Here is a 24,082-nt window from a genome sequence, read left to right on the forward strand (position 1 = left end):
TTCAATTTTGAGTAAGAGAAAATGTAATCAGTAAATGTTACGTGAGATTCGAGCCAACCTGTTTCTTTCTAAAGTTGTACAAACTCCTTGGTGACTGACTGATACTGGCTCGTTTTCAAGTGAGTTAAAAAGAAACGGCACGACCATAGACCTTCTCTGCAAGGTAAGAAAATTATGAAAAAAATCTGATATGTGCATTCCGGTCTGTGTTTTTAGCAGTGTTTGTCTGTATATGCATGGATCAATAAAAACACAAAGGTGGAAAGCTTTTGCTTGCTTGCTTTTCTCAATTTGTTGTAGACGTCAATCTGTTAATTTACTACAGTGTATGTTTGCTAACTGGCCAATGAAACAATTCTGCTTATTTTTTTTATTCTGTACAGTGTGACTTTTTTTATATTCAAAAGAGTTACCATGCCTGTTTGCAAAACAACTGTAATCTGTTGAATCTTTTGAATTTTTAGAGTTGATTTGTATTTGGACAATTTGCGTTTCAGTTTTAAGTCTTGTAATCTCGCTGTTTTATTTACTAGTAAGATGAAATTCATAATGGTTTCTAGCACATCAATGTTGACTCGTAAACACTGAACGACTGCTTTCGCCTTAGTGAAAGTTAAGAAGCTTGATTAAAATGTTAACAGATACAATTTGCATGTAAGGAATTAAATATTCTCCTGACACTTTAGAGCGATAAAGCCAATGCGAAAAAGCATGAATTTCTTATTTTTGATCTCTTATTACTGCTTTGTTCGCAGCAACATTTTCAATTTTGACCAAGAGCAAATGTTTTATATGTTACTTGAGTTTGGAGCCAACTTGTTTATTTCTAGAATTGTAAACTCCTTGGTGACTGACTGACACTGTGTCATTTTCAACAGAATAAAAACAGCTGCACGACTACGAAACTTCTTGGCAAGGTAAGAACTCTGCCAACATTTCTACAACTAAAAACAATTCAAGAGAAGTTTTTAATCTGCAGTTGCTAGTGTGGACTAAAGGTAGTAGGCATTACGTGAACATGTTCTAGAGAGGCACGAGAGATGCTTTATTGCCGAGAACATATTTTTTGTCTTTCCTTGTGTTTCCACGTAACCATTGTATGAGGATTTCTAAGTTCTAAAATTTGATTTAACTTGGAGGGTGTCAGCAAATTGATCCAATTCCTAACCCGCCGCATGGATTTCCAATCAAGGTTGACCAATCAAGGTCGGTAGTTTGGGGTGGCGTGACTATTTGTAAAATTAAACCTTCTTTTTTGCTTGAGTGCTTCTGATCTCGTGATCATTGCAGACTTTAATCTGTTCAGACAACACCCTGTCTGCTGAAGAAGCGGTTTTCTATTTTATCGGTGGAGAAAATGGGCATATACTGATTCTAGAAGGAACTTCAGGTCAGGAAAAGAACATTTGCTACTGAGAATAATTCAGTTCGCGTGACTAGACTGATTCACCGTTAGACCAGACACATCGACAGTGGGATTCTAATTTAAGTTACTAAGTAGATGTTCGCTCTATGTAGGAATCTCCTGTTCATTGCCACATGCCCAGTTATAAGTAGAAGAGACTGATTGTGGCCACAAGAGAAGCTTTAACGTTTCAGGTAAGCAGGATAAGTGAAATAAAAGAACGAAACGTGAGCACTGAGAGACGAGCTGAGCAAACTTCGGTAGCGCCAAGAAGCAACAGACACGGGAAAAATCTTTGTCATTTCCACAGTTGTTTAATTGTTGAGAAGATTTTAATTCAATATCCAATAATTTGTGAGCTAACTATCATTCATAACGAGCAGTTCAGTCCCAAGATTATATACAATGAAACACGTACGCATTCGAAGAACTGAAAGCGGCAGTCGTGGATTGTGTAATCTAGCCTGTTTCTAAGTTTCGCAAAGATTGATCATGAATGACTCCGTTGTCCTAAACAAACTCAATCATCAGCATTTGTCAGGGAACAATTTTGTCGCCAGGGGTAAAACCAGAAGTTCAATTACCAGCGAACTTTAGTGAAATCAGATCAACCTAAACTCCAGATTTTATTTGCATTTTTACCGGTGAACGCACAAGTTTACTTTACAACAAAAGCTGAGGGCCACATAAACTCCCAGATACTTGATTCTTAGATTAATTACAGATTGAAAACATATATATATGATCTGCTGTTGTGATTTATAATCGGGTTCTTTATCTTAGTTATATGGTACATTACTTCTTTAAACCGGGGAATATTTACAATTAATCAGTAATTAGTATTTACTACCAAGCAGTAAGTTAAGCATGTTACTTGATAGTAATCATTATGGCTGTCTTTTTGCCTGGCTCAAGGTGTAAGGATTTCTCTTGACGCAACTGCGATAAACCCAGTGCGAAAAAGCAAATCTCTCTTATGGATTAACTTATACGCTTAAATTTTCGATCTCGTTGCTGCTTTGTCAGCATCAATACTTTCAATTTTGAGCAAGAGTTAATGTAACCAGTAAATGTTACGTGAGATTCGAGCCAACCTGTTTTTTTCTACAGTTGTATCAACTCCTTGGTGACTGACTGACCCTGGCTCGTTTTCAAGTGCAGAACCATAGAACTTCTCTGCAAGGTAAGAAAATTATGAAAAAAATCTGATATGTGCATTCCGGTCTGTGTTTTTAGCTGTGTTTGTCTGTATATGCATGGATCAATAAAAACACAAAGGTGGAAAGCTTTTGCTTGCTTGCTTTTTCATTTTCAATTTTGACCAAGAGCAAATGTTTTATATGTTACTTCAGTTTAGAGCCAACTTGTTTATTTCTACAATTGTAAACTCCTTGATGACTGACTGACTGACACTGTGTCATTTTCAACAGAATAAAAACAGCTGCACGACTACAGAACTTCTCTGCAAGGTAAGATTAGAACTCTGCCAAAATTTCTACAACTAAAAATAATTCAAGGGAAGTTTTCAATCTGTTGCTAGTGTGGACTAAAGGTAGTAGGCATTACGTACAAATGTGTTGGAGAGGCACGTGCGATGCTTTGTTGCCGAAGACATATTTTTTCTTTTTCCTCGTGTTTCCACATAACCACTCATTCTATGAAGATTTCTAAGTTTTAAAATTTGATTTTAAAAGATGTCAACTAACACAAACTGTTGCTAGTGTGGACTAAAGGTAGTAGGGGCATTACGTGAACATGTGTTGGAGAGGCACGAGCGATGCTTTGTTGCCAAGGACATATTTTTTGTCCTTCCTCGTGTTTCCACGTAACCATTCTATGAAGATTTCTAACTTCTAAAATTTGATTTATCTAGGAAGGTGTCAGCAAATTGATCCAATTCCTAACCCGCCGCATGGATTTCCAAATTTTTGAGGGTTGGCCAATCATGTTTGGTAGTTTGGAGTGGCGTGACATTTTGTAAAATGAAACCTTCCATTCCACTTGAGCGCTTCCGTTCGGACAACACTCTGTCTGCTGAAGGAGCGGTTTTCTATTTTATCGGTGGATAAAATGGACATAAACTGATTCTAGAAGGGACTTCAGGCTAGGAAAAGAACATTTGCTACTGAGAATAATTCAGTTTGCGTGACTAGACATATTCACCGTTAGGCCAGACACAACGACAGTGGGATTCTAATATAAGTTACTAAGTAAATGTTCGCTCTATATAGCTATGTAGGAATCTCCTGTTCATGGGCACAGTTATACGTCGAAGTGACTGATTCTGGCGGCAAGAGAAGCTTTAACGTTTCAGGTAAGCAGGATGAGTGAAATAAAATTATGAAACATAAGCGCATTTGAGGGACGAGCAAAATTCGGTAGCGCTAACAAGCAACAGATACGGGAAAAACCTTACTCATTACCACAGTTGTTTAATTGTTGAGAAGATTTTAATTCAACATCCAATAATTTGTGAGCTAACTATTATTCATAACGAGCAGTGTAGTCCCAAGATTATACCCAATGAAACACGTACGCATTCGAAGAACTGAAAGCGGAAGTCGTGGACTGCGTAATCTAGCCTGTTTCTAAGTTTCGCAAACATTGATCATGAATGACTCAGTTGTCCTAAACAAACTCATCAACATTTGTCAGGGAACAATTTCATCGCTAGGGGTAGAACCAGTAGTTTAATTACCAGCGAACTTTAGCGAAATCAAATCAAAAAACGCAAAAGGTTACAACAAAAGATGAGGGCCACATAAACTTGCAGATACTTGATTCCTAGATTAATTACAGATTGAGACGTATATATGATCGGCTGTTGTGATTTATAATCGGGTTCTTTATCGGTCGTAGTTTATGGTACAACTTCTTTAAACCGGGGAGTATTTACAATTAATCACTAATCAGTATTTATTAGCGAGCAGTAAGTTAAGCATTATTTGTCTTGGTAGTAATCATTATTGCTGTCTTTTTGCCTGGCTGAGGTTATAAAGTTTTATCTTGACGCAACTACACTAAACTCAGCGCGAAAAAGCAAATCTTTCTTATGGGTTAACTTATACGTGCAATATTTTCAATTTAGACTAAAAGCAAATGTAACCAGTAAATGTTACGTCGATCCATTCTGTTTGTTTCTACAGTTGAGTAAACTCCTTAGTGACTGACTTTCACTGGCTCATTTTCAAAAAACAACTGCACAACCATAGAACCTCAAGGTAAGAAAATTTTGAAAAAACTCTGATATGTGCATTCTAGTCTGTGTAATTTAAAGGTTATATTTAGCAGTGTTTGTCTGCATATGTATGACCGGGGTCTAAAACTTGCTTGCTTCCTTGCTTTACTCAATTTGTTGAATACTTCATTTACTGCAGTGTATGATTGTTAACTGGTCAATAAATCATCCTTGCTTTTTATTCTATACTCTGTGACTTTCTTTATGTTCAAAAGAGTTCTAAAGCTGTTTCAGTGAGCCATACAAGACTATGCAAAAACAATAGCTTCACTAGCGCGGAAAGCTTCAATGTTGACTATATAAAAAGACAAGCAGTTTTCACGCGCATTTGAAAGAGTAACTTGCAAAATGCGAGAGAAAGAGTTTGTAACCAATTTCCACAGACTTCATTACACAACGAAATTGTATCAGGACGGAGAAGACAATTAGCGAGCGTTTTTTTTTAGATATTTACAGGCCATGTATCAGTAATGATCAGGCTTAAGCAGTCGGTATTCATGCAAAACAACTGTTGAATCTTTGGGTTTGTCTTAAACCCATCTTCATAATAAAGAGGGTCAGAAAGGGGGGGTATCGCGCACGGTTCACGGGAATTCAAATCTAAAATTCACGGTTCACGGGAATCAAAACAGACTTTAAACGAATTACGCACAATTCAGCGTTTGATTTTACTTTTCACCCATATAGTAGACCATACTACTACAAAACTGACGTGTCGACCATCATGAATTATTGCATACACATGAAATAACTGTTTTCCACGCTCTAAAAGACTAAATTTACAATAATTCACAACTGAATGCCGTAGTCTACACAAACAGAACTGGTTACACTTCATTACTTGCAATTCTTTAAAGTAGTGAGGAGTATGTACAAAAGAACATCGATACAATGAAACCTCGTTATAGCGAACATTTTTTGCCAGTCCCTGCCTCCCTGGCCCTTCGTTATATGGAGGTTCCACTGTAATAAGACATGCACTTGAAAGGTTCTCTTTCTTTAGTCTCTGAAAATGTCCGCGAGTGTTGAAGAGTTTCTGACAAACTTCCTTATAAAGGAAAATTCTAAATTCAAGTTATTTTTAATTATAGAATAATTAGACTTTTTCAGCATTTGAAACGATCATTTTCAGTCTGTTGTAGTATCAATGTGCATCAATTTTGTTTCTTCTCTTTCAGCTGGATTGAAACTGCATGTTACTAATTTCATGATGTAATGCTTCCCATCTGCAGTGTTCATGATACAGATTGCCAGCGAGCAATTAGATATCCTGGATATCAAGAACTGAGAAATCTTCTTGAATTAAGGTAGGCAACATTCTCTTGTTACATAAATAAAATCAGTAACTTACAGTCAGTAATTTCCCATAGTTTTGTTCTTTTTTTGATAAGCCTATTGTTCCTTTTGTTCACCCCAAGATGAGATCAGCTCGGTGATATAAACCACAACACCAATGACAGGCAAAGACAATTTCGTCAAAACTAGTTACGACATTATTAAGTTAAAAGAAACCAGCAGCGACTAATCTATACAACCCATGCAATAACATAAATAAACTTTTCTCGTAGGTTTATCTGTTCGCCAGTCAATGGCTTCTGCTCCGGCACCGTCAGTTGCATCCACTAAGAAGACGACCAACTATGCTCGGTTGTGTCGTCTTCTGGTGGATGTTGGATCCCAGGCCTTGAGGGACACATTTGATAGAATTCATCCTCCGGCTGGACTGCATCTTGTATTGGCGCCCGGTACCCCAGAACATGGCACGCTACAGTCGCTTAGAAAGAAACGAATCCTCAATGCTACTCAATGGGGAGAGTTGTACCCTACTATCCCTTCATCTGTTGCATCAGCAAGGTTTGATATCACGTTATTAATGGTGCTGCTGAGGAATATCTGTCATCTGACTCCGCCCGTCACTGGCTGGGACAATCTTCCCTCTGCCGCAGACACCAGTACTGAAGCCAACATAGCCAGGGTGAAGTACTACCGAAATACTGTGTACGGCCATGCTAGCCAAGCTTCCGTACACGATGCGACATTCAACAGTCAGTGGTTGGATATCAGCAACGCACTTATGGCACTGGGAGGAGCGAGTTATGGAGCCGCTATTAATAAGCTCAAGAATGAGTGCATGGATCCTGACACTGAGGAGCACTACAGAAGGCGGCTGAAGGAATGGAAGAGAGATGAAGACAGCATCAAAGAAAAACTGGAAGAGATGGAAGGTATGTAAGAATTAATTAGCCTAAATTCTGACAAGAGGAAAAAAAAAATCAAAACAAAAAATGTTTCGACAGCTCTATGTTACAATTAGTGGGAACAATGATTTGTATCCTGAACAGTGGAGAGGTGAGGCATGAGCCTGGCCATTTGCCTAGTAGGCAAACCTTACCTCACGGTTTTTCATAGTTAACCTTACTTTAATAGACTACGGCTGCCATGCTGGCTGACAACTTAACAACAATGGAAACCGGGCCTGCATGACCCCAGCATGCAGTGGGCCTAGAGCCCAGTCCTAACGGTACAATGCTACATTCCCCCCTGCTTACAGCTAGTCCTATGGGGAGGCATACAGATACAACAACACAACGCAAAAGCATGCAATGTCCAGAGTCCTTCCTAGCTTGGCAACTGATAGCTAACTTCAGCACTAAAGCTAAAAGTCCGAGTACTTTTCCTTTAAATATGCCTCTGTGTCTTTAGTGTCTCTCACTCTTTCTTAGTTCCCCTTCTTGCAACCTGCCGGCGATACAGCATTTGCGGGGATGGACTCACTGGCTGCCATCTCTGTTGCAGTTTCGTCAGTCTGCTCTGAACCAGACGACCTGTCTTCTCTGCTGCTTTGTATTGCTTCACTGACAGGCTCCATTGGCCATTCTGAACTAAGCCACTTTTGTGCTTCTTCCACCGATTTGAATTGGATTTCTTAAAGCGAGCCGTGGTTCTCATGAAGGAGCTGCCATTGGGTCTTTTGGCTACCATCCTGGTGCCCTTCCTGTACCGCACCCTTAATGGTTCTGCCTCATATGGTGTGGCCTTACTGACTTTCTCTCTTCAGACCAGCATTGAGTCTCCTACCTGTATGTCAGAGGTTTTGGCATACTTCTTGTTGTCTTCTATAGCCGTTCATTAGCATTTTCTTAAAATCTCCCTGGTACAGTTCTTCAAAGTCATGTCCACAAGGGGTTACTCCAGAGGGAAACTTGTGACTGGCGTACATCAGATCTGCCGAAGCAATCTTGGTGGTGCAATGTGGAGTACCTCTGTAGGCACGAAGAAATCTGTATACTTCCTGCTTAAAATTCGACACCGTCAACTTGCTTTCTTTGCAGAGCTTCTTCAGTATTCTTATGAGCTGTTTGGCCTCTGCATTGGCTTACGGATTCAGCATCATCTTTCACTCATGGCGAAAACCCAAATACTCGCTTAATTCACCGAAGTCCTTGCCACTGAAGGTGTCTATCTGTTGCTGCTTACCGACACTGGTATACCCAGCGAGGCGAAAGTTTAATCCATCTTCACAACCACTGCCCTGGCACTTGTAGAGGTGACAAATTCTACTTCTGCTCATCTAGACTGCTTACACACTTTAACCAGCAGATGCACTCCAGTATGACTGAGGCTCCAGAAGTCCACAGCAACATCTTTCCAGGGCTCACTGGGCATGGATGTCATGAGCCACGGGTCTCGCTCCTATGACTCAGTCATTACTTGGTATTTCGTACTTCGAGTGCTTGGGATGGACTGGGCACAACTGCCACCAGTCACGTGATATTGTTTTCTCTTTCCCGCCATCTTGGTAGTGAGCTTTGTAAAATGTAAGCTAGACATTTGCAGGATTTGCCATGTTGAGCGCTACAAAGGACAACGATGAAAGCTGAACGCTAACAGTTTTGTAAAGTATCCTCTAGTTATGGCTTCCTTTATGTCCAAAAGGTGTGTCTGGGTGTGTTTCCTCTAGCAGCTCCTGCCAGGTGACTACTTGAGGTACTGATGACTTCACAATAGCCATGATATCCTTCTGAAACTCTTTCACGGTCTTTCTTAGCTCAAATTCTGCTTACTTCTTGCTGGCATGGCTCTCTTGCGCAGCCAGTGGCTCTGGATGACGTGAGTAGTAATCTGCTTCATTGTTCTCCGATCCCTCCTTCTCTCCAGTTACATAGTTAAGGCGGACCTACATGCTCTCTATAGGGAGTGGTGCAGTTTTTCTGTACCGTGAGAGCAGCGGTACCAGCAGTTTGTGGTCATGTCAACCTCGAAGGTGTCGGCAATGCAAGAAAGGTATATGAGATTGGTAAAGGTGCCCCACTCCACAGTCTTGGCCTCTTTCTCTAGCTGTGAGTATCTGCTTTCAGTGTCTGTAAATGCTCGTGAGCGATGAGTGACTGGTCACCATTGCTTGGCCTACGAATCGTATTGCTTCATGGTGGCTGCCATTCTACCCGTACCGTTACCGGTACCGGTACCTGTACCTGTACCATTCTACCTGTATCGGTCTTCAGCTTTGTCCTTTTCTTTTTCTTTGCCATCACCGAGTCAGCCGTTAGCATTTTCTGTACTCGTTTAAATTACCTTTGACGCTCTGGTGTCCACTGGAACTTGATATTATCCTTGAGCAGCTCATGAAGTCGGTGTTTGCTCCAGCCATGAATAGGAAGGGGCTTAACTTCGCCGCTGACTGCGTGGGTCCTGCTGCCTTTAGGGCTACCACCTTTTCTGGGTCTACCGATATGCCTTCGCTTTCAAACACTTTTTCAAAGAACTTCAAAGCTCGGAGGTTAAGCCTGCTCTTCCTCAAGCTAAGCATGAGTCCTTGCTTGTGCCATAGCTGCAATACATGTTTGAATGCTTCATCATGTTCCTCAGGCGTAGCGCCGAAAACTAGGATGTCATCGTAAACGCTGACGGCATTTGGCTTTTGCGCTACGACCTTACAAACCTCCTCGTTAAAGATCTCCGTGTCTGGTTCTCTTTATGGACCTGTTAACATCTGTCATGTCCAGGCTCGCCCTGACCTTTTCTCTGTCTTTCTTTGGGGTGAGGACAGCGTTGCTGCACTACTCCGTTGGTTCATTCCCTACATCTTCAATGATATCCATTTCCTCTTATTTATCGAGAATCTCATCAAATTTGTCTTTTAGCTGTAGAGATATTCTTCTGTTCCTGCACAGCACCTTTTGCGTCTGGATTCACGTGTAGTTGCATCCTTATACTCTTCAACTTGGTCAACTTTCGCTTGCTGACTTTCCCCCATGACTGGCAGTGGCGTGCTCGAGGTCAAGTCCAGGTAGTACTCTACGAAACCCATCTGTTCTGCAGCCCCACGGCTTAGTAGTACAGTGCCACCTTGACCTTTAACTACATACACAGGTTCTGCGTTCTCTTCCTCTCCTCGGGAGAGCGTTGCTGTAAATGTTCCTTAAGTAGGCGTAGCGACCATCCCTTCTCTTCTCTTGAGCAGCTTCTAATTGTGACGCTAGTGCCCTGTAGGGAAAAGCTTGCTTGAAGCTTCCCATTGTGCTTTTCGGTAACCACTGTGACGTCAGCCTGCGTGTCCAGGTGTGGGCTGATGGGAATGCCACTGATTTTAACAGAGAGGGGCAAGGGGAGGTCTTGTCACGAAGTCACGATAGTAAATTTTCGATTTCACGAATCACGAAACAAAAAATTTGGAAGTGATTCTGGCTTAGCATGGTAAAATATAACTGATTCAACAACCCCGAGGACTTTGTCGGATTCAGCGGCCATGATCTTTACCAGTCTGAGTTACATCGAGTCCGCACATGCCGTTCATCAATGGCTCATCAGTCAAAAATCCTATTGAGACGGGTTCATTGGCTAATACGGTGATCAGGAAATCAACGGGTTTATTTAAACCTGTCAACATGTTTCGTTTGTCGCTACTCTCAGTCGGCTTGACTCAAGCGTTAAATTCACTAAGGTCACGGAAAAAAATCTGATCACAATGCAGTGAAATTCAGCTACGAACTCAACTTTAGACATTCACGATTTATTTCTTATCTATTCACGATTCACAGCCAAGGACTTTTGCATTTCACGCCTCACGGAATACACTTCAATCACGATTCACGGAATAGTTTTTTTTTTTTATCAAATCACGATTCACAGAGCACAAAAACACCGGATCACGGCGTCACGAAAATACCCTTGCCCTCCCTCCCCCCCCCCCCCCCCTCTTAACAGCAACTGTTGGATTCTGTGATTTTCCTACTTCAACTGGTACAGATACACGTCTTCTAACCACTCCTCTTCTTGAGAAACCCCGTGTGCTTGGCTCCTGCTCAAGCTCCACTGCATTGGCTTGCTTGCTTTTCAAGTCGTTAGCAGCACTGTTGCTCACTCTGTTGAAATAATTCAAACGTCCACACTTAAGTTATCTCCTTCCTGTAGCTGGGCATGAATTCTTGTTGACATGTGCCTCATTTCCACACTTGGTGCAGTGTTTGGAGCAGCTTCTGTAACTCTTCTCTGCCGACTAATAGCAGTCAGCTGAGCTTGTCGTCATTAGTGACTGCCATCCATCGAGTGGCTCATACAAAACGATCTTTGTTTTTTCATTGCCCTGGTTCACCACTCAAACTCAAGGCTCCCTTGCTTGCTCGTACGCTTGACAGAATTCCAGACTTTCCTTCATGGCTGGTTTCGGGTTTGTCAGGCATTTTTCTTTTTATCTTCGTTGCCAATATAACAGACTATGGCTGCCATGCTGGCTGAGAAGTTTTAAACAACAACGGTAACCGGGCCTGTATGGCCCCGGCATGCAGTGGACCTAGAGCCCAGTTCTAACGGTACGATACTGCATTTACATCAGGCAAGTTTGGTCGAGGCATAGTTTGTATTTTGGAGAAGTTGAGCCAAATTATAACCTTGAAGAGACCAAACAAACTTGTTCCCTGAAGTGTGTCACTGAAAAAGGTACGATTAAGTATTGTAACTACACCCACATTTGGCCAAGAATCTGGCGATATCAGATCAGTAACTTGATATTGCAGGATATCATAACAGAAGTTGCAGACAAGGCTTCTGATTGGCTAGAGGTGAAATTAGAGCACGGTAAATGCGTATGGGACTTACCATTCTGATTGGACCCAGACCAGAGAAGATGTGCATTCTTGGTAAACTACATTTGATCAAAAGTTGATATGAATTGCCTCATTAATTAATGTTTTCGTTTTTCATAAAGAGGTGCTTAAGCAGGTGAAGGAAGAAAAAGGCAGCATTGTGTCAGACATTCTCAACCAACATACTTCAAATACTCAATCTACAACACAAATGTTTTGAAGAGTAAGAGAGAGACATTGACGAAAAAAATCAGTAAACGTTTTAGACAAATATATTTCTGTTATTCTCTTGTGACAGAAGGCGACAAAACTGCAGTATCAGTTTGAAAACACTGCTTGCCCGAGTTTTCTATGAGTAAAGCTGACGTGCTGACTTTTGCTTCCCCGCAGAATACCTCAAAGAGACACTCGAGCAAATGGGAAATCAAGTGAAAAATGTCAGTGAAAAGTTAGATTCCTTAAAGGAATCAAGCCAAGATGAAGGTCAGTAGACGTTACGATGTTTAAAGTTTATATTTGAAGTTTATTATAATCCATCAAATAGTTTGGCTCGCGTGCAATTGGTCCACATGCATCACCTCTCCATTTGGCTCGAAAATATATAAACAATAGCTTCCATCTGAAAAACAAATAGAGACGCTTCTGTTTCTGAGAAGCTTGAGAAGCTTATCTGTTCCTCGAGAAGCTTCAAGGAACAGATAATGTCCAAGGACATATATCCGAGCTTATAATCCATCAAATATTTTCGCTTGGATGTCATCTGTTCCTCAAAACTCACAGTTTTCCTCGAGCTACACTCTACACTCAGGAAAACTGTTCGCTTCCAGGAACAGATAATGTCCGCAGACAGATATCCCAGCATATTTTTGCGTCAAATGGAGGCTATTTTTTATATATTTTCATGCTAAATTATCCTTCAAATCTTTTTCGTAAGACACGCAGTTTTGAAAATTGGGGAATATCACTCGAATATTCCCCAGTTTTTGGTCAAATGACACGTTTAGATTAATCGCACGCGAGCGAAATTATAAGCTCGTATATTTGTCCCTGGACATTATCCGTTCCTCAAAGCTCACAGTTTTCCTCGAGCTGCGTTCTTGGAAAACTGTTCGCTTCTCGGAACAGATAATGTTCGCAGACGAATTTCCCAGCATATTATTGTTTACATACAGCGGTTCCATCTCAACAGTCAACAAAAAAGTTCTCCTGTAACTTAAGCAGTCAAACTCAACTAATACATTAATGAACAAATAGAAAAAATAATTGGATGACTGTTTAGAAAACAATGTTGGTAATTATTGCATGTTCAAACTGGCAGAAATTTGATAATTCCTGAACATACTGAGCATTTAATGTCCTTGACACGCTTTTTTTAACACACCGTCACCAGACTTGGAAAGTAAATAGTGGACAGAAGTCCAACTTTTTTCACAACAAAATTTACAGCACATGTCAGATGATGACATCATAAACGATGACGTCACATCACACTCTTAATTTAAAACTTGTAAATTCCAACATTCTTTACTGTTTTCGCAAGATAGAAACAAGAGTACATGTAGTTGAGAACTGAAAACCTTTTGTTGATATCTTAATTATTAAAGGAGATATGACCATTTAAGTTTCAAAGATCATCGATTATTTAAGAGATCACACTATCGCTTACAAGCAAAAACAAAAAATCCAAAACGATACGATTTTTAGGGACACTAAGTTCTTTATTTTACCAAATTTGTAGCATTTTTCAATGAAAACTGGAGAAACTAATAGGCTTGATTTTGATGAAACAATATAGTTCCGGGAGGGGGGGGGGTGGGGACTGAAGCATATTTAAATTGCTATAAATAAAAATATATTTATCATAGTGAGAAACGGCTTTCAGTACATTATTCCACTAGTCATTAGCGTTCGAATGATGTATTTTGTCGTATGAAGTAATAAACTTAATAGACCTTGTGTATGTGACGTCATCAAATAAGATGTCGTAATTTAAAATTTTGTCACATTTTTTTAAACTGAAATGATCAAGACAGGAATTCAAGGGTACGAGACAAGGGTGCTAGAAAACCGAAGCTAAGTTAGCGTACTTAGACGTAATTATTAAGGGGCGTAGACCCCCAGTGTAGAACATCACTATTTTTCGAGATATAGTTTGATAAAACTTTGACAGTGATAACGATCATAAAGTTAACATCAGTGCGCACTTAATGGTTGAAGATCGATGTCAATTTTGATCCACAGAAAAAACTAGAAGCGACCTTCAACAGATGAAAAGTATGATAGGGGACATCAGTGACAAGTTAGACACTGCGATGGCACAAAGAGGGAGCGTGGATGAAGGTCAGTTCTAAATAAAAACTGATTACAGTTTTTGCACAGTAAAAGAAAAAACAGCTTATCCAACACATTTTGACGAAAGTAAAAAGAACTAAACGATTTCATGTGGTCATTATCTTATAATCAGCTGTGAGTGAGTTTTTAAACTGTTATTGACAAATTTGTTTCGGTGAAGGTCTATAAATTAGAAATTATGACTGTACATTACCCAAATACTGAATATTTGTATACTCTGAGAGATCATGTAGGCTCATTTTCTGTCCCTCACTTACTCCGCCAGTGCTCGTTTACGCGGGCTCTCTTAACTCACTTTACAAATCTTCACTTTTTGGTGACATGATGACAAGAATGTGCTGTACAGAATAGTCTAGGTAAAACATGACTCTTATGGATTGACTTGATTGTTCTTCCTCTCAAACTAATGTTTAACGTGTTATTCTCAGACAAAACGAGAGATGATTTAAAGGAGATGACAATGGAAATACGAACCATCATTATACTGCACCTCAACTGATACATTAATAAACAAATGCGAAAAATGAGGGAAGACTGTTTAGAAACTAGTGTTAGTAATTATTGCATGGTCAAACTGGCAGAAATTTGATGATTACCAAACGTTAATATTTGCCGGACTATAGTTTGATATGACAGTAATAGCGAATGCATGATCATAAAGTTAACATCTGCGCGCTAATGAACGAAAACTGATGTCAATTTTCATTTTCAGACAAATCCAGAAACGACTTTCAACAGATGAAAAGTGAGATAGCGAACATGAGTGAGAAGTTAGACACTTTGATGGCACAAAGACAGACCGACGATGAAGGTCAGTTCTAAATAAAAACTGATACAGTTAAGCTGATCTAGCGAAAGAAACATTTTGACGATAGTGAAAAAAGAACTGAATGATCTTATGCAGTCATTATCTTATACTCAGTTGTGAGTCGGTCTTTTAAATTGTTTTTGAAAATGTTGTGTTGGCGAAGTTCTTTAAATTAGAATTATGATTTCACATTACCCAAAAATTGTATATTTGGCTACCCTGAAAGATCATAAAGGCTCATGATCTGTCCCTCACTTACTCCGCCAGTGCTCGTTTTGGCGGGCTCTTTTTCCTCGTTTTATTTACATGTTTCGTGACATGATGACGAGAATGTGCTGAATTAGGTTATCTTGGTAAAGCATGACTTTCTTGTTTGTATGGATTAACTCGATTGTACTTCAACTCAAACTAATGCACAACGCCTTATTCTCAGGCAGAACGAGAGATGATTTCAAGGAGATGAAAAGGGAAATACGAACCATCAGTGAAAAGTTGAAAAGTCAAATGACATCAGGAGAACAAGGTATAGATTTCATATGTTTATGGCGATTTTATTGGACCCTACAAAATAGGCTATCTACGGGCAAGAGTGAAATAAATTGATAATGTACAGAACTGTATGGATCTGTTTTGTTGTTCCAGGTTGTATCATTGGCTGGGGGTGATTGATGCCTTAGATTTAACGCATGTGATGAAATTATCAATTTTCCAAATCAACGTCCGTCTTAATTTTTTCCACACTCTGGTTTATCACTGCACCTTTAAAAAAACTGAGAATTAGGAAAAAGAAAGTGACTCCTTAATCGTAGTCCGTTGTTTCCTGTGTGACTACTATTTGCGTCAAAGCGTCATTTCGTGACGTGGTATTTGTTAACGTTTTAATAAAACAGTAGTTGCGGGCAAATTATATTTTAGATTATGATATTTATAACGCGTATTGTAACTATACAAACCACTCTTTGAATACAAAAAAAAAAAAACAGGAATATGTTGCTGGTTACATAAAAGTGTGGATTAAGGTTTAAAAAGACTAAATGTTTATTTTAAGGAAACAGCAGAGACAACCTTGAGCAGATGAGACAGGAAATTGCAGACATCAAAGAAAAGTTGGACACTTTAATGAACCGACTTCCTCTGGAAGAAAAGAAATTGAAGATGGAGGGTAAGATCTACTTTTTTAGCGGGAGCGGGGCAGACAATTGGACAGCTGTTGTGGGTCTCGTTCGGTTAAGATACTATTACGTATTTTACCTTCTTTGAGTCACGAGAAATTAAACCGGATCAACGGTAGTTATCTGTTTCGGCGAATGATGAGCTATAGATGAAACAAAGTAAATGGTCTGCTGCTGTAGTGAATAAATTGAAAACATATTCTAAGCCGAAACCGCCACAAAATCTTCAAAATGGTAGGGTTGCGTATAGGTGTAACTTACTATTAAGAGGATAAAGGACTCATTAAGTTATTCAAGTTATCGCCTTGGTTCTATATTACGCTTATGAACCCCACTGTTTTGTGGTTATCAATCTGCTTATAGAAAATGTTACCTGACCAATGACAGTAGTTATTTTATTTTTGGTATGACCATCGCCCTGAAATAAGTCAAAACTAAAAGCTGTTGTTGTGGTAGAAGAAACGAAAAAATAAAGTTATGGTTTAACTGAACGTGAGTGCAAAGAGCACCTTGTATAAGCTTGAAACTAAAATTGACTTATGTTCCACCGCAGAAAACCTCAAAGAGACACTTGAGCAAATGAGAAATCAAGTGAAAAAGTTGGGATCACTCCTAGATGAAGGTCAGTAGACGTCAACTGAGATATTTGGACGTATAGAGATTCTATCACTAGGCAATAAAAAAATAGCGGGTTCTTCCGTAACTTAAGCGGTGAACAGCGACTAATACATTAATAAACAAACGGAAAAAGCAACGGGATGACAGTTTAGCAACTAATGTTGGTAGTTATTGCTTGTTCAAACTGGGAGAAATTTGATAATTTCCAACGTCGATATTTGTCTATCTATATTTTGACATAACTATGGCAGTGATAGCGAAAGCTGATGTTAATTTTCAGACAAACTTCAACAGATGAAAAGTGAGATAGCGAACATGAGTGAGAAGTTAGACACTTTGGTAGCACAAAGAGAGACCGACGATGAGAGACCGACGATGAAGGTCACTGTGTCACAGCCGCCCTCTGTCTTTCGGAGAGGGAGGCTGTGATACAGGCTAGCAAGAGACACATTTCTGACGAAAGTGAATTTAAAGGAAATAATTTGGCTTAAACTCAACTTTTAGCAAGTTTTATAATTGTTATTGCAATGTTGTGTAGATGAAGGTATTTCATGGGCTTATGAAGGAATTTGTCTGCTCTGAACGATTATCAGGGCTGATTTTCTGTCAATGACTCACTCCACCGGCACTAGTTTTGGTGGACTCTCTATTACCCGCTTTATTTACATGTTTCGTGATCTTTCGTGACATGAAGACAAGATCGTGCTGTACTTAAGCTCCATTCTGATTGTCTTGGTGAAACATGACTCAGAAGCAGAACTGCTTCCACGGTGCAATCAACCTCTATACCTGAGAATAATTTGACAAAAGACGAACAACAAGCACTGAAACGAATGCAAAACGACACCAACATTGTTATACTACTAGCCGACAAAGGACGTGTCACTGTTGTTATGGAGAAGGCTGACTACTTCGACAAAATGGACGGCAACATCTAGAGTGCATCACGCCAACTCTGAAACATTAAAATGGTAATAAAATCTAAAACTAAAAATTAAACACTTGTCGACGACAAACAAACTTACGAAGAACTTAAACGCGACCCGACGCCTGCACTTCAACGTAATCTTAACAGAAAAATACTTACGCTTAAAAAGACTGACGCTATTGACACTCGACGCTACTATCGACTGAGGTGCTCAGTACCAGAACCACCGAAACTTTACGGACTACCGAAACTGCACAAACATGGTATACCTATGCGACCTATCGTGTCATTCTGTGGGTCTCCTACGTATCAACTGTCTAAGTACTTGACGACCATACTGCAACCCCTCACTGACAAATCAAGACGCAAGCTACAATCTACCGAGAACTTAATTGACGCTACTAAGACAGTATAGATACCTGACGACTACAAACTTGTATCTTTTGATGTGAAATCACTGTTCACCAGTATTCCACTTCTACTGGCATAACAGTGTACCGAGACGGCTATACAACAATCTACCGTTAAACTACCGTTACCGACAGAAGACATCCTGGATTGACTTGATTGTATTTCAACTCAAGCTAATGTACAACGCTTTATTCTCAGACAATACGAGAGATGATTTCAAAGAGATGGCAACGGACAAACGGACCATTAATGAAAAGCTGAAAAGTCAAGTGACATCAGGAGAAGAAGGTATAGATTTTACATGGCGATTTTATTGAACCCCTCGAAAAAGTGAAACAAGTTGATAATGTATAGAACTGTACGGAGCTCTTTTGTTGGAATGAAAGAAAAATGAAGTGATAACACGTATGTCTACTCAAGATGGAAAACCGATATTCTTTAATACCCATATATGCCAGGTTCTATCATTTGCTGCGTGATTGATGCCTTCGATCTAACGTGTGGAAAGAAATTATTTATTATCCAAATCAATGTCCGTCTTAATTTTTCCCCCAACTCTGATTTATTACCGCACCATTAAAAAAACTAGGAAATACGAAAAAGAAAGTGACAACTCAACCCTAGTCCTTTGTTTCCTGTGTCACTTCTATTTGCGTCATATCGTCATTTCATGGCGTGGTATTTGTTTAAGTTTAAATAAAACAGTAGTTGTCGCAAATTATATTTTACATTGAGATATTTATAACGTGTATTGTGACTATACAAACTACTCTTTGAATAAAATAACACCGAGGAATATGTTGCTGGTTACATAAAAGTGTGAATTAAGGTTTAAAAAGACTGCATGTTTATTCTTAGGAAACAGCGGAGACAACCTTGAGCAGTTGAAAGAGGAAATTGCAGACATCAAAGAAAAGTTGGACACTTTAATGAACCCACTTCCTCTGGATGAAAAGAAACAGAACATGGAAGGTAAGATCTACTTTTTCAGCGGGAGCGGGGCAGACAATTGGACAGCTGTTGTGGTTCTCGTTCGGTTCAGGGTTGTGTATGTGTAACTTTCTATTAAGAGGATAAAGGATGCATTAAGTTATTCGAGTTATCGCTTTGGTTCTATATTACACTTATGAGCCCCACTGTTTTGCTGGTTTTTTCGGACGGGGTGGTTATCAATCTGTTTATAGAAAATATTACCTGACCAGTGACAGTAGTTGTTTGTTTTGGTATCACCATCGCCCTGAAGTAAGTCAAAACTAAAAACTGTTGTTGTGACAGAAATTTCTTTGAATTATAAAAGATCTTCTATCTTCTGCTTTTCGGTTTTCGTTTTACCAAATTATTTTCATATATATGCATATAAAAATGTCAGGAGTCTTGAAAGACTTCCAAACGTTTGGTGCGAAACGACAAAAGAAAAAACGGTCTTAAAAGTTTCGATCTTTATTTTGCAAATTAAGGCTGTGTTGCACTGTTCTTTATAGTGAAGGTGACCTAAGATTTTCAACTGAAACTGGCAATATTCTGCTCTTTCTCCCTGAAAACTAGAACCTCAATTTGTGAAATCAGAAACATATCAGAAAATTTCTTTAACAAAATTAAAAAAAAACTAGTAATAGATATTTCTCTTGTAAATGTCCCAAGATAGATAATGCTGAATATGTTTCTTGAATATGGAAAATATCGAGATAGAAATTAACAGATATATTACAAAAATTATAAATTAAAAATTAGTTCCGTTTCCTTCTTTTATCTATGTCATATTGATTGTTTGCATTTTTGCCTTAACTTAAGAAATAGATCGGTTTTAGGCCGCCTTATTTTATCTGTCTGGACAGAAAAGTTACTTGAAGTAACTTCTATTTGATTACTTCTAGATGGTTTTGATTCAGCTGAGATTATCGACGCAATTCGCCAACTGTACATAGGCCGCGAGGGATGGCTCGCACCGTTTCCTTGGTGTGAAGAGTTTCACTTTCATCTTGATAGTATTTTTACCAGACTCAAAGTGGTCAGCAGGGAAAAAACAAGAGGAACAGTGACAGACAGCATCGTCAACATGTCTGGGATCTTTAAACCACATGAAGAATGTCCACAACCAAGAACAGTGTTAATTGAAGGAAAGCCTGGCATTGGGAAAACCACTTACTGCAAGAAGATGGTATATGACTGGGCTACAGGAAAACAAGAAGCGGAAGATTACTTTCCAAGGTTCGAAACAGTGTTGTTGCTGAAGTGTCGTGATATGAAGTCTAACCTATGGGAGGCCATTGATGATCAACTTCTCCCTCGAGATTTTGAAGAAGACGTTAGAGAGAGATTCTTCAACTTCATCCGCCAGAATCAGTCCAACGTTTTGCTTGTACTTGATGGATTGGATGAGGTTCCCACTAGTAAATTGCCAGTGTTGAAAGAAATCATTCAGGGTCGCAGAGAACTTCCAAAGTGTCGCGTGGTTGCTACGGCACGGCACGAGGCTGGGATTAAGTTACGAATACACTGTGACACCCTGCTGCAAATTGAAGGATTTACCGACGAAAACGCAAGAGAGTTTATCCTCAAGTACTTTAAAAACATGAAGAATTTGGCCGAGAAGCTCCTGTCCAAGTTGGAAGATGATGAAGACCTGAGAGACATGGCGGCAAATCCTCTTAACACTGTGCTCCTTTGCCTCATTTGTGAAGAATTTGAAGGTATTTTCCCAGAAAGTAGGACCCAACTGTACGTGGGAATCACAGAATGTATCCTTAGAAGATACAGAAACAAGAAAGGATTACCAGAAACCAATGAGGACCTCGTCGAAGTATACGACGCTCAACTGAAACATCTTGGCCAGATAGCTTTGAATGGTTTGCTTGAAGACAACTTGGACTTTGAGGAAAGTGAGCTTAAAAGTCATACAGATGAATTACCTGGATTCGGATTTTTGTCAGTTCAGACCGGAGGCAGTAAACTAAGACCCCGTCGACACTACAGTTTTCTACACAAGAGTTTTCAAGAATGCTTCGCGGCAATCTATCTGTGTAGTCAGCTTCTCAATAAAGAGATCAGTGTCGACGAGTTAGCTGCTGATAGAAGATACCTTGAAGAGCTTCAAGAGGTCCTTTCATTTACATGTGGTATGGTAGCGGCACGTTGCGAGGAAACAGCAGAAGCCCTTATCAAGAGTATAACGGTTCAAGTGAATGACGAAAAATGCTTTCTTACCTTGCTTGGGTTCATTTCCGAATGTAGAAGAGGAGACAGCAGTTTTCATCTTAAAATGGCACGTGTTTCTGGCTCATTTCTCAAACTTCAAAGTCTTGATATCGCAGATCAGTTGCTTAGTGAGGGTGGCGTTGGTCTTCTAGCTGAAGCACTCAAAGTAAATTCAACGCTGACAGAGTTGAATTTGCGTGGCAATGACATTGGTTATCAAGGTGCTACTGGTCTTGCTGAAGCACTTTCGAAAAATTCAACGCTGACAAAGTTGCATTTGAGTGGCAATGACATTGGTGATCAAGGTGCTACTGGTCTTGCTGAAGCACTGAAAAAAAATTCAACGCTGACAGTGTTGAATTTGGATGACAATGACATTGGTGCTCAAGGTGCTACTGGTCTTGCTGAAGCAGTTAAAGTAAATTTAACGCTGACAGTGTTGAAATTGGAATACAATGGCATTGGTGACCAAGGTGCTACTCGTCTTGCTGGAGCACTTACAGTAAAATCAACGCTTACAGTGTTGCATTTGGGTGGCAATCGCATTGGTGATCAAGGTGCTACTGGTCTTGCTGAAGCACTTTCAGATAATTCAACGCTGACAGAGTTGGATTTGCGTGGCAATGACATTGGTGCTCAAGGTGCTACTGGTCTTGCCGAAGCACTCAAAGTAAATTCAACGCTGACAGAGTTGAATTTGCGTGACAATTACATTGGTGATCAAGGTGCTACTGGTCTTGCTGAAGCAGTGAAAAAAAATTCAACGCTGACAGAGTTGAATTTGCGTGGCAATGGCATTGGTGATCAAGGTGCTACTGGTCTTGCTGAAGCACTGAAAAAAAATTCAACGCTGACAGAGTTGCATTTACGTGGCAATGACATTGGTGATCAAGGTGCTACTGGTCTTACTGAAGCACTTACAGTAAAATCAACGCTTACAGTGTTGCATTTGGGTGGCAATCGCATTGGTGATCAAGGTGCTACTGGTCTTGCTGAAGCACTTTCAGATAATTCAACGCTGACAGAGTTGGATTTGCGTGGCAATGGCATTGGTGCTCAAGGTGCTACTGGTCTTGCTGAAGCACTCAAAGTAAATTCAACGCTGACAGAGTTGAATTTGCGTGACAATGACATTGGTGATCAAGGCGCTACTGGTCTTGCTGAAGCACTTTCAAAAAATTCAACGTTGACAGAGTTGAATTTGCGTGGCAATGGCATTGATGATCAAGGTGCTACTGGTCTTGCTGAAGCACTTTCAAAAAATTCAACGCTGACAAAGTTGCATTTGCGTGGCAATGACATTGGTGATCAAGGTGCTACTGGTCTTGCTAAAGCACTTTCAGAAAATTCAACACTGACAGAGTTGAATTTGCGTGGCAATGGCATCGGTGATCAAGGTGCTACTGGTTTTGCTGAAGCACTTAAAGTAAATTCCACCTTGACAGAGTTGAATTTGATTAACAATGACATTAGTGAAATGGTACTCAGTGAACTCCGCCGCTGGCAACAAGATGGTCGTTTCATCTTGTTTTAGTAAACAATCGTCACATTATGAAGACTTGCCTGTTGTTCTGAGTGAAAACAGCTATGGGTGTCTTTTTTAATCAAGTTTTTTTACGTATTATAACTGATGTAAATAAACGGGTTTTTTGATTATCAGGTTTTTTTCTTGTGTGTACTGCATTACTGGTAATTTCATTTTAAGTTCTTTTTGATTGTCATTGTCCAATGTTATACGAGTCCGTCGTATTTTTTTCTATCAGTATATATCACCTCTTTAACTTAAGTGACGTCGCAACTGTATAATAAAACAAGACGCATATCTGCGTAAACTTGGGCGTCTTTCCTGGCATATCGAGCTGTAAACGCCAGGAAATCGACATGGTGAAGTCTTAGTTGTCTTTTGTCGATTGTTTCATAGCTCTAGCATAGTGTTGTGTATTGCCCACTGTCCGTTTTTTTAGGCCTGGTCTGTGGTCTGCGTTTTGTTTAAGTAAAGCAATGAAGGTTTTGGCAGTAAAATGCTAACTTTCAACCTATATGATTGCATTTGTGTCCATCTATGTGGCCAACAGGATTTTTAAAAAATAGATGAAGTATTGCTTATTGAAATGAACTCAGATACTAAAATGTCATGTTTGTTCTATGGGTTAACACTTTTCAACCCAGCTTGTTTCAGATATTGTTTTGAATGATTGCATTCTTTTGGTTATAGTATGATTTGGGAAGATTTTGGAAAATGCGTAGTTTCTTAAATTATCCATATCTCCCACACGGAAGGGATTTTTTCTAAACCCCCAATCTAGAAATTCCAATTAAGCGTCATACATTTCCTTAAAGTTTTTGGCCTTTGAGACCACTGCCACCCTCAGGAATTTCCAATCCATTCTGTGGGGAAATATGGACATGTTCTGGAACCACACAATGTTTTATCACTTTTGGGGGGTTAAAAGGGAAACTATAGCAAAGTTTGCAGGGATATCTTTTGTTAGCTTCATGCCCCCTTGCAAATGGTATTGTTTTTTGGAAAAAAGGGAACTTTGATTGAAATTGGTGTTTCGTGGGAATTTCTGTTTGTCAGTATGTTTAAGGAGTACTTCAAGCTTTTTGAATGAAGAACAATGTTTATTGAACAAATAATTACCAATATATTCTGCTCTATGTTTCTTGTGAATGTAAATGCTTATGTAAATGCTTGTTTGTTCAGTACAAATAATCAGTCGCCTAGATAGCCAAAGTAACCTCCAGATGTTTACACTATTTTCCGGCCGCAATGTTGGCGTACCGCGGAGGTACTCGTCTCTGTAAATTTGTCCGAAATATTTCGACGAATATCTGAGCTTGGGAAAACGTACAGAATTAAAAATTAG

At 39.6% G+C, this 24,082-nt stretch overlaps 1 protein-coding gene across 9 annotated transcripts in view; it reads left to right on the forward strand.

Annotated features, from left to right (window-relative positions):
• The first annotated feature begins 3,644 nt into the window (after positions 1–3,644).
• The window catches only part of LOC145493522 (uncharacterized), a 62,910-nt gene continuing 42,472 nt past the window's right edge, over positions 3,645–24,082 (forward strand). For 2 of the 9 annotated variants that reach the window (XM_081473006.1, XM_081473010.1), the window contains exons 1-13: positions 3,645–3,719; positions 4,552–4,626; positions 5,876–5,950; positions 6,212–6,868; positions 12,119–12,211; positions 13,970–14,068; positions 14,793–14,891; positions 15,322–15,411; positions 15,937–16,050; positions 16,614–16,682; positions 16,959–17,043; positions 18,214–18,305; positions 18,876–18,989. In XM_081473006.1, the coding sequence (XP_081329132.1) occupies positions 6,232–6,868; positions 12,119–12,211; positions 13,970–14,068; positions 14,793–14,891; positions 15,322–15,411; positions 15,937–16,050; positions 16,614–16,682; positions 16,959–17,043; positions 18,214–18,305; positions 18,876–18,989 (1,492 nt within the window). In that variant the 5' untranslated portion in view covers positions 3,645–3,719; positions 4,552–4,626; positions 5,876–5,950; positions 6,212–6,231. Of the gene's footprint in view, positions 3,720–4,551; positions 4,627–5,875; positions 5,951–6,211; positions 6,869–12,118; positions 12,212–13,969; positions 14,069–14,792; positions 14,892–15,321; positions 15,412–15,936; positions 16,051–16,613; positions 16,683–16,958; positions 17,044–18,213; positions 18,306–18,875; positions 18,990–19,891; positions 21,602–21,853; positions 21,938–22,273; positions 22,442–24,082 lie in introns of all 9 variants that reach the window. The other 7 variants (XM_081473008.1, XM_081473011.1, XM_081473007.1 and 4 more) reach the window with 6 other exon arrangements.

This window comes from Orbicella franksi, chromosome 7, assembly GCF_964199315.1.
Source record: "Orbicella franksi chromosome 7, jaOrbFran1.1, whole genome shotgun sequence".
In the NCBI taxonomy this organism is placed as follows: Eukaryota; Metazoa; Cnidaria; class Anthozoa; order Scleractinia; family Merulinidae; genus Orbicella; species Orbicella franksi.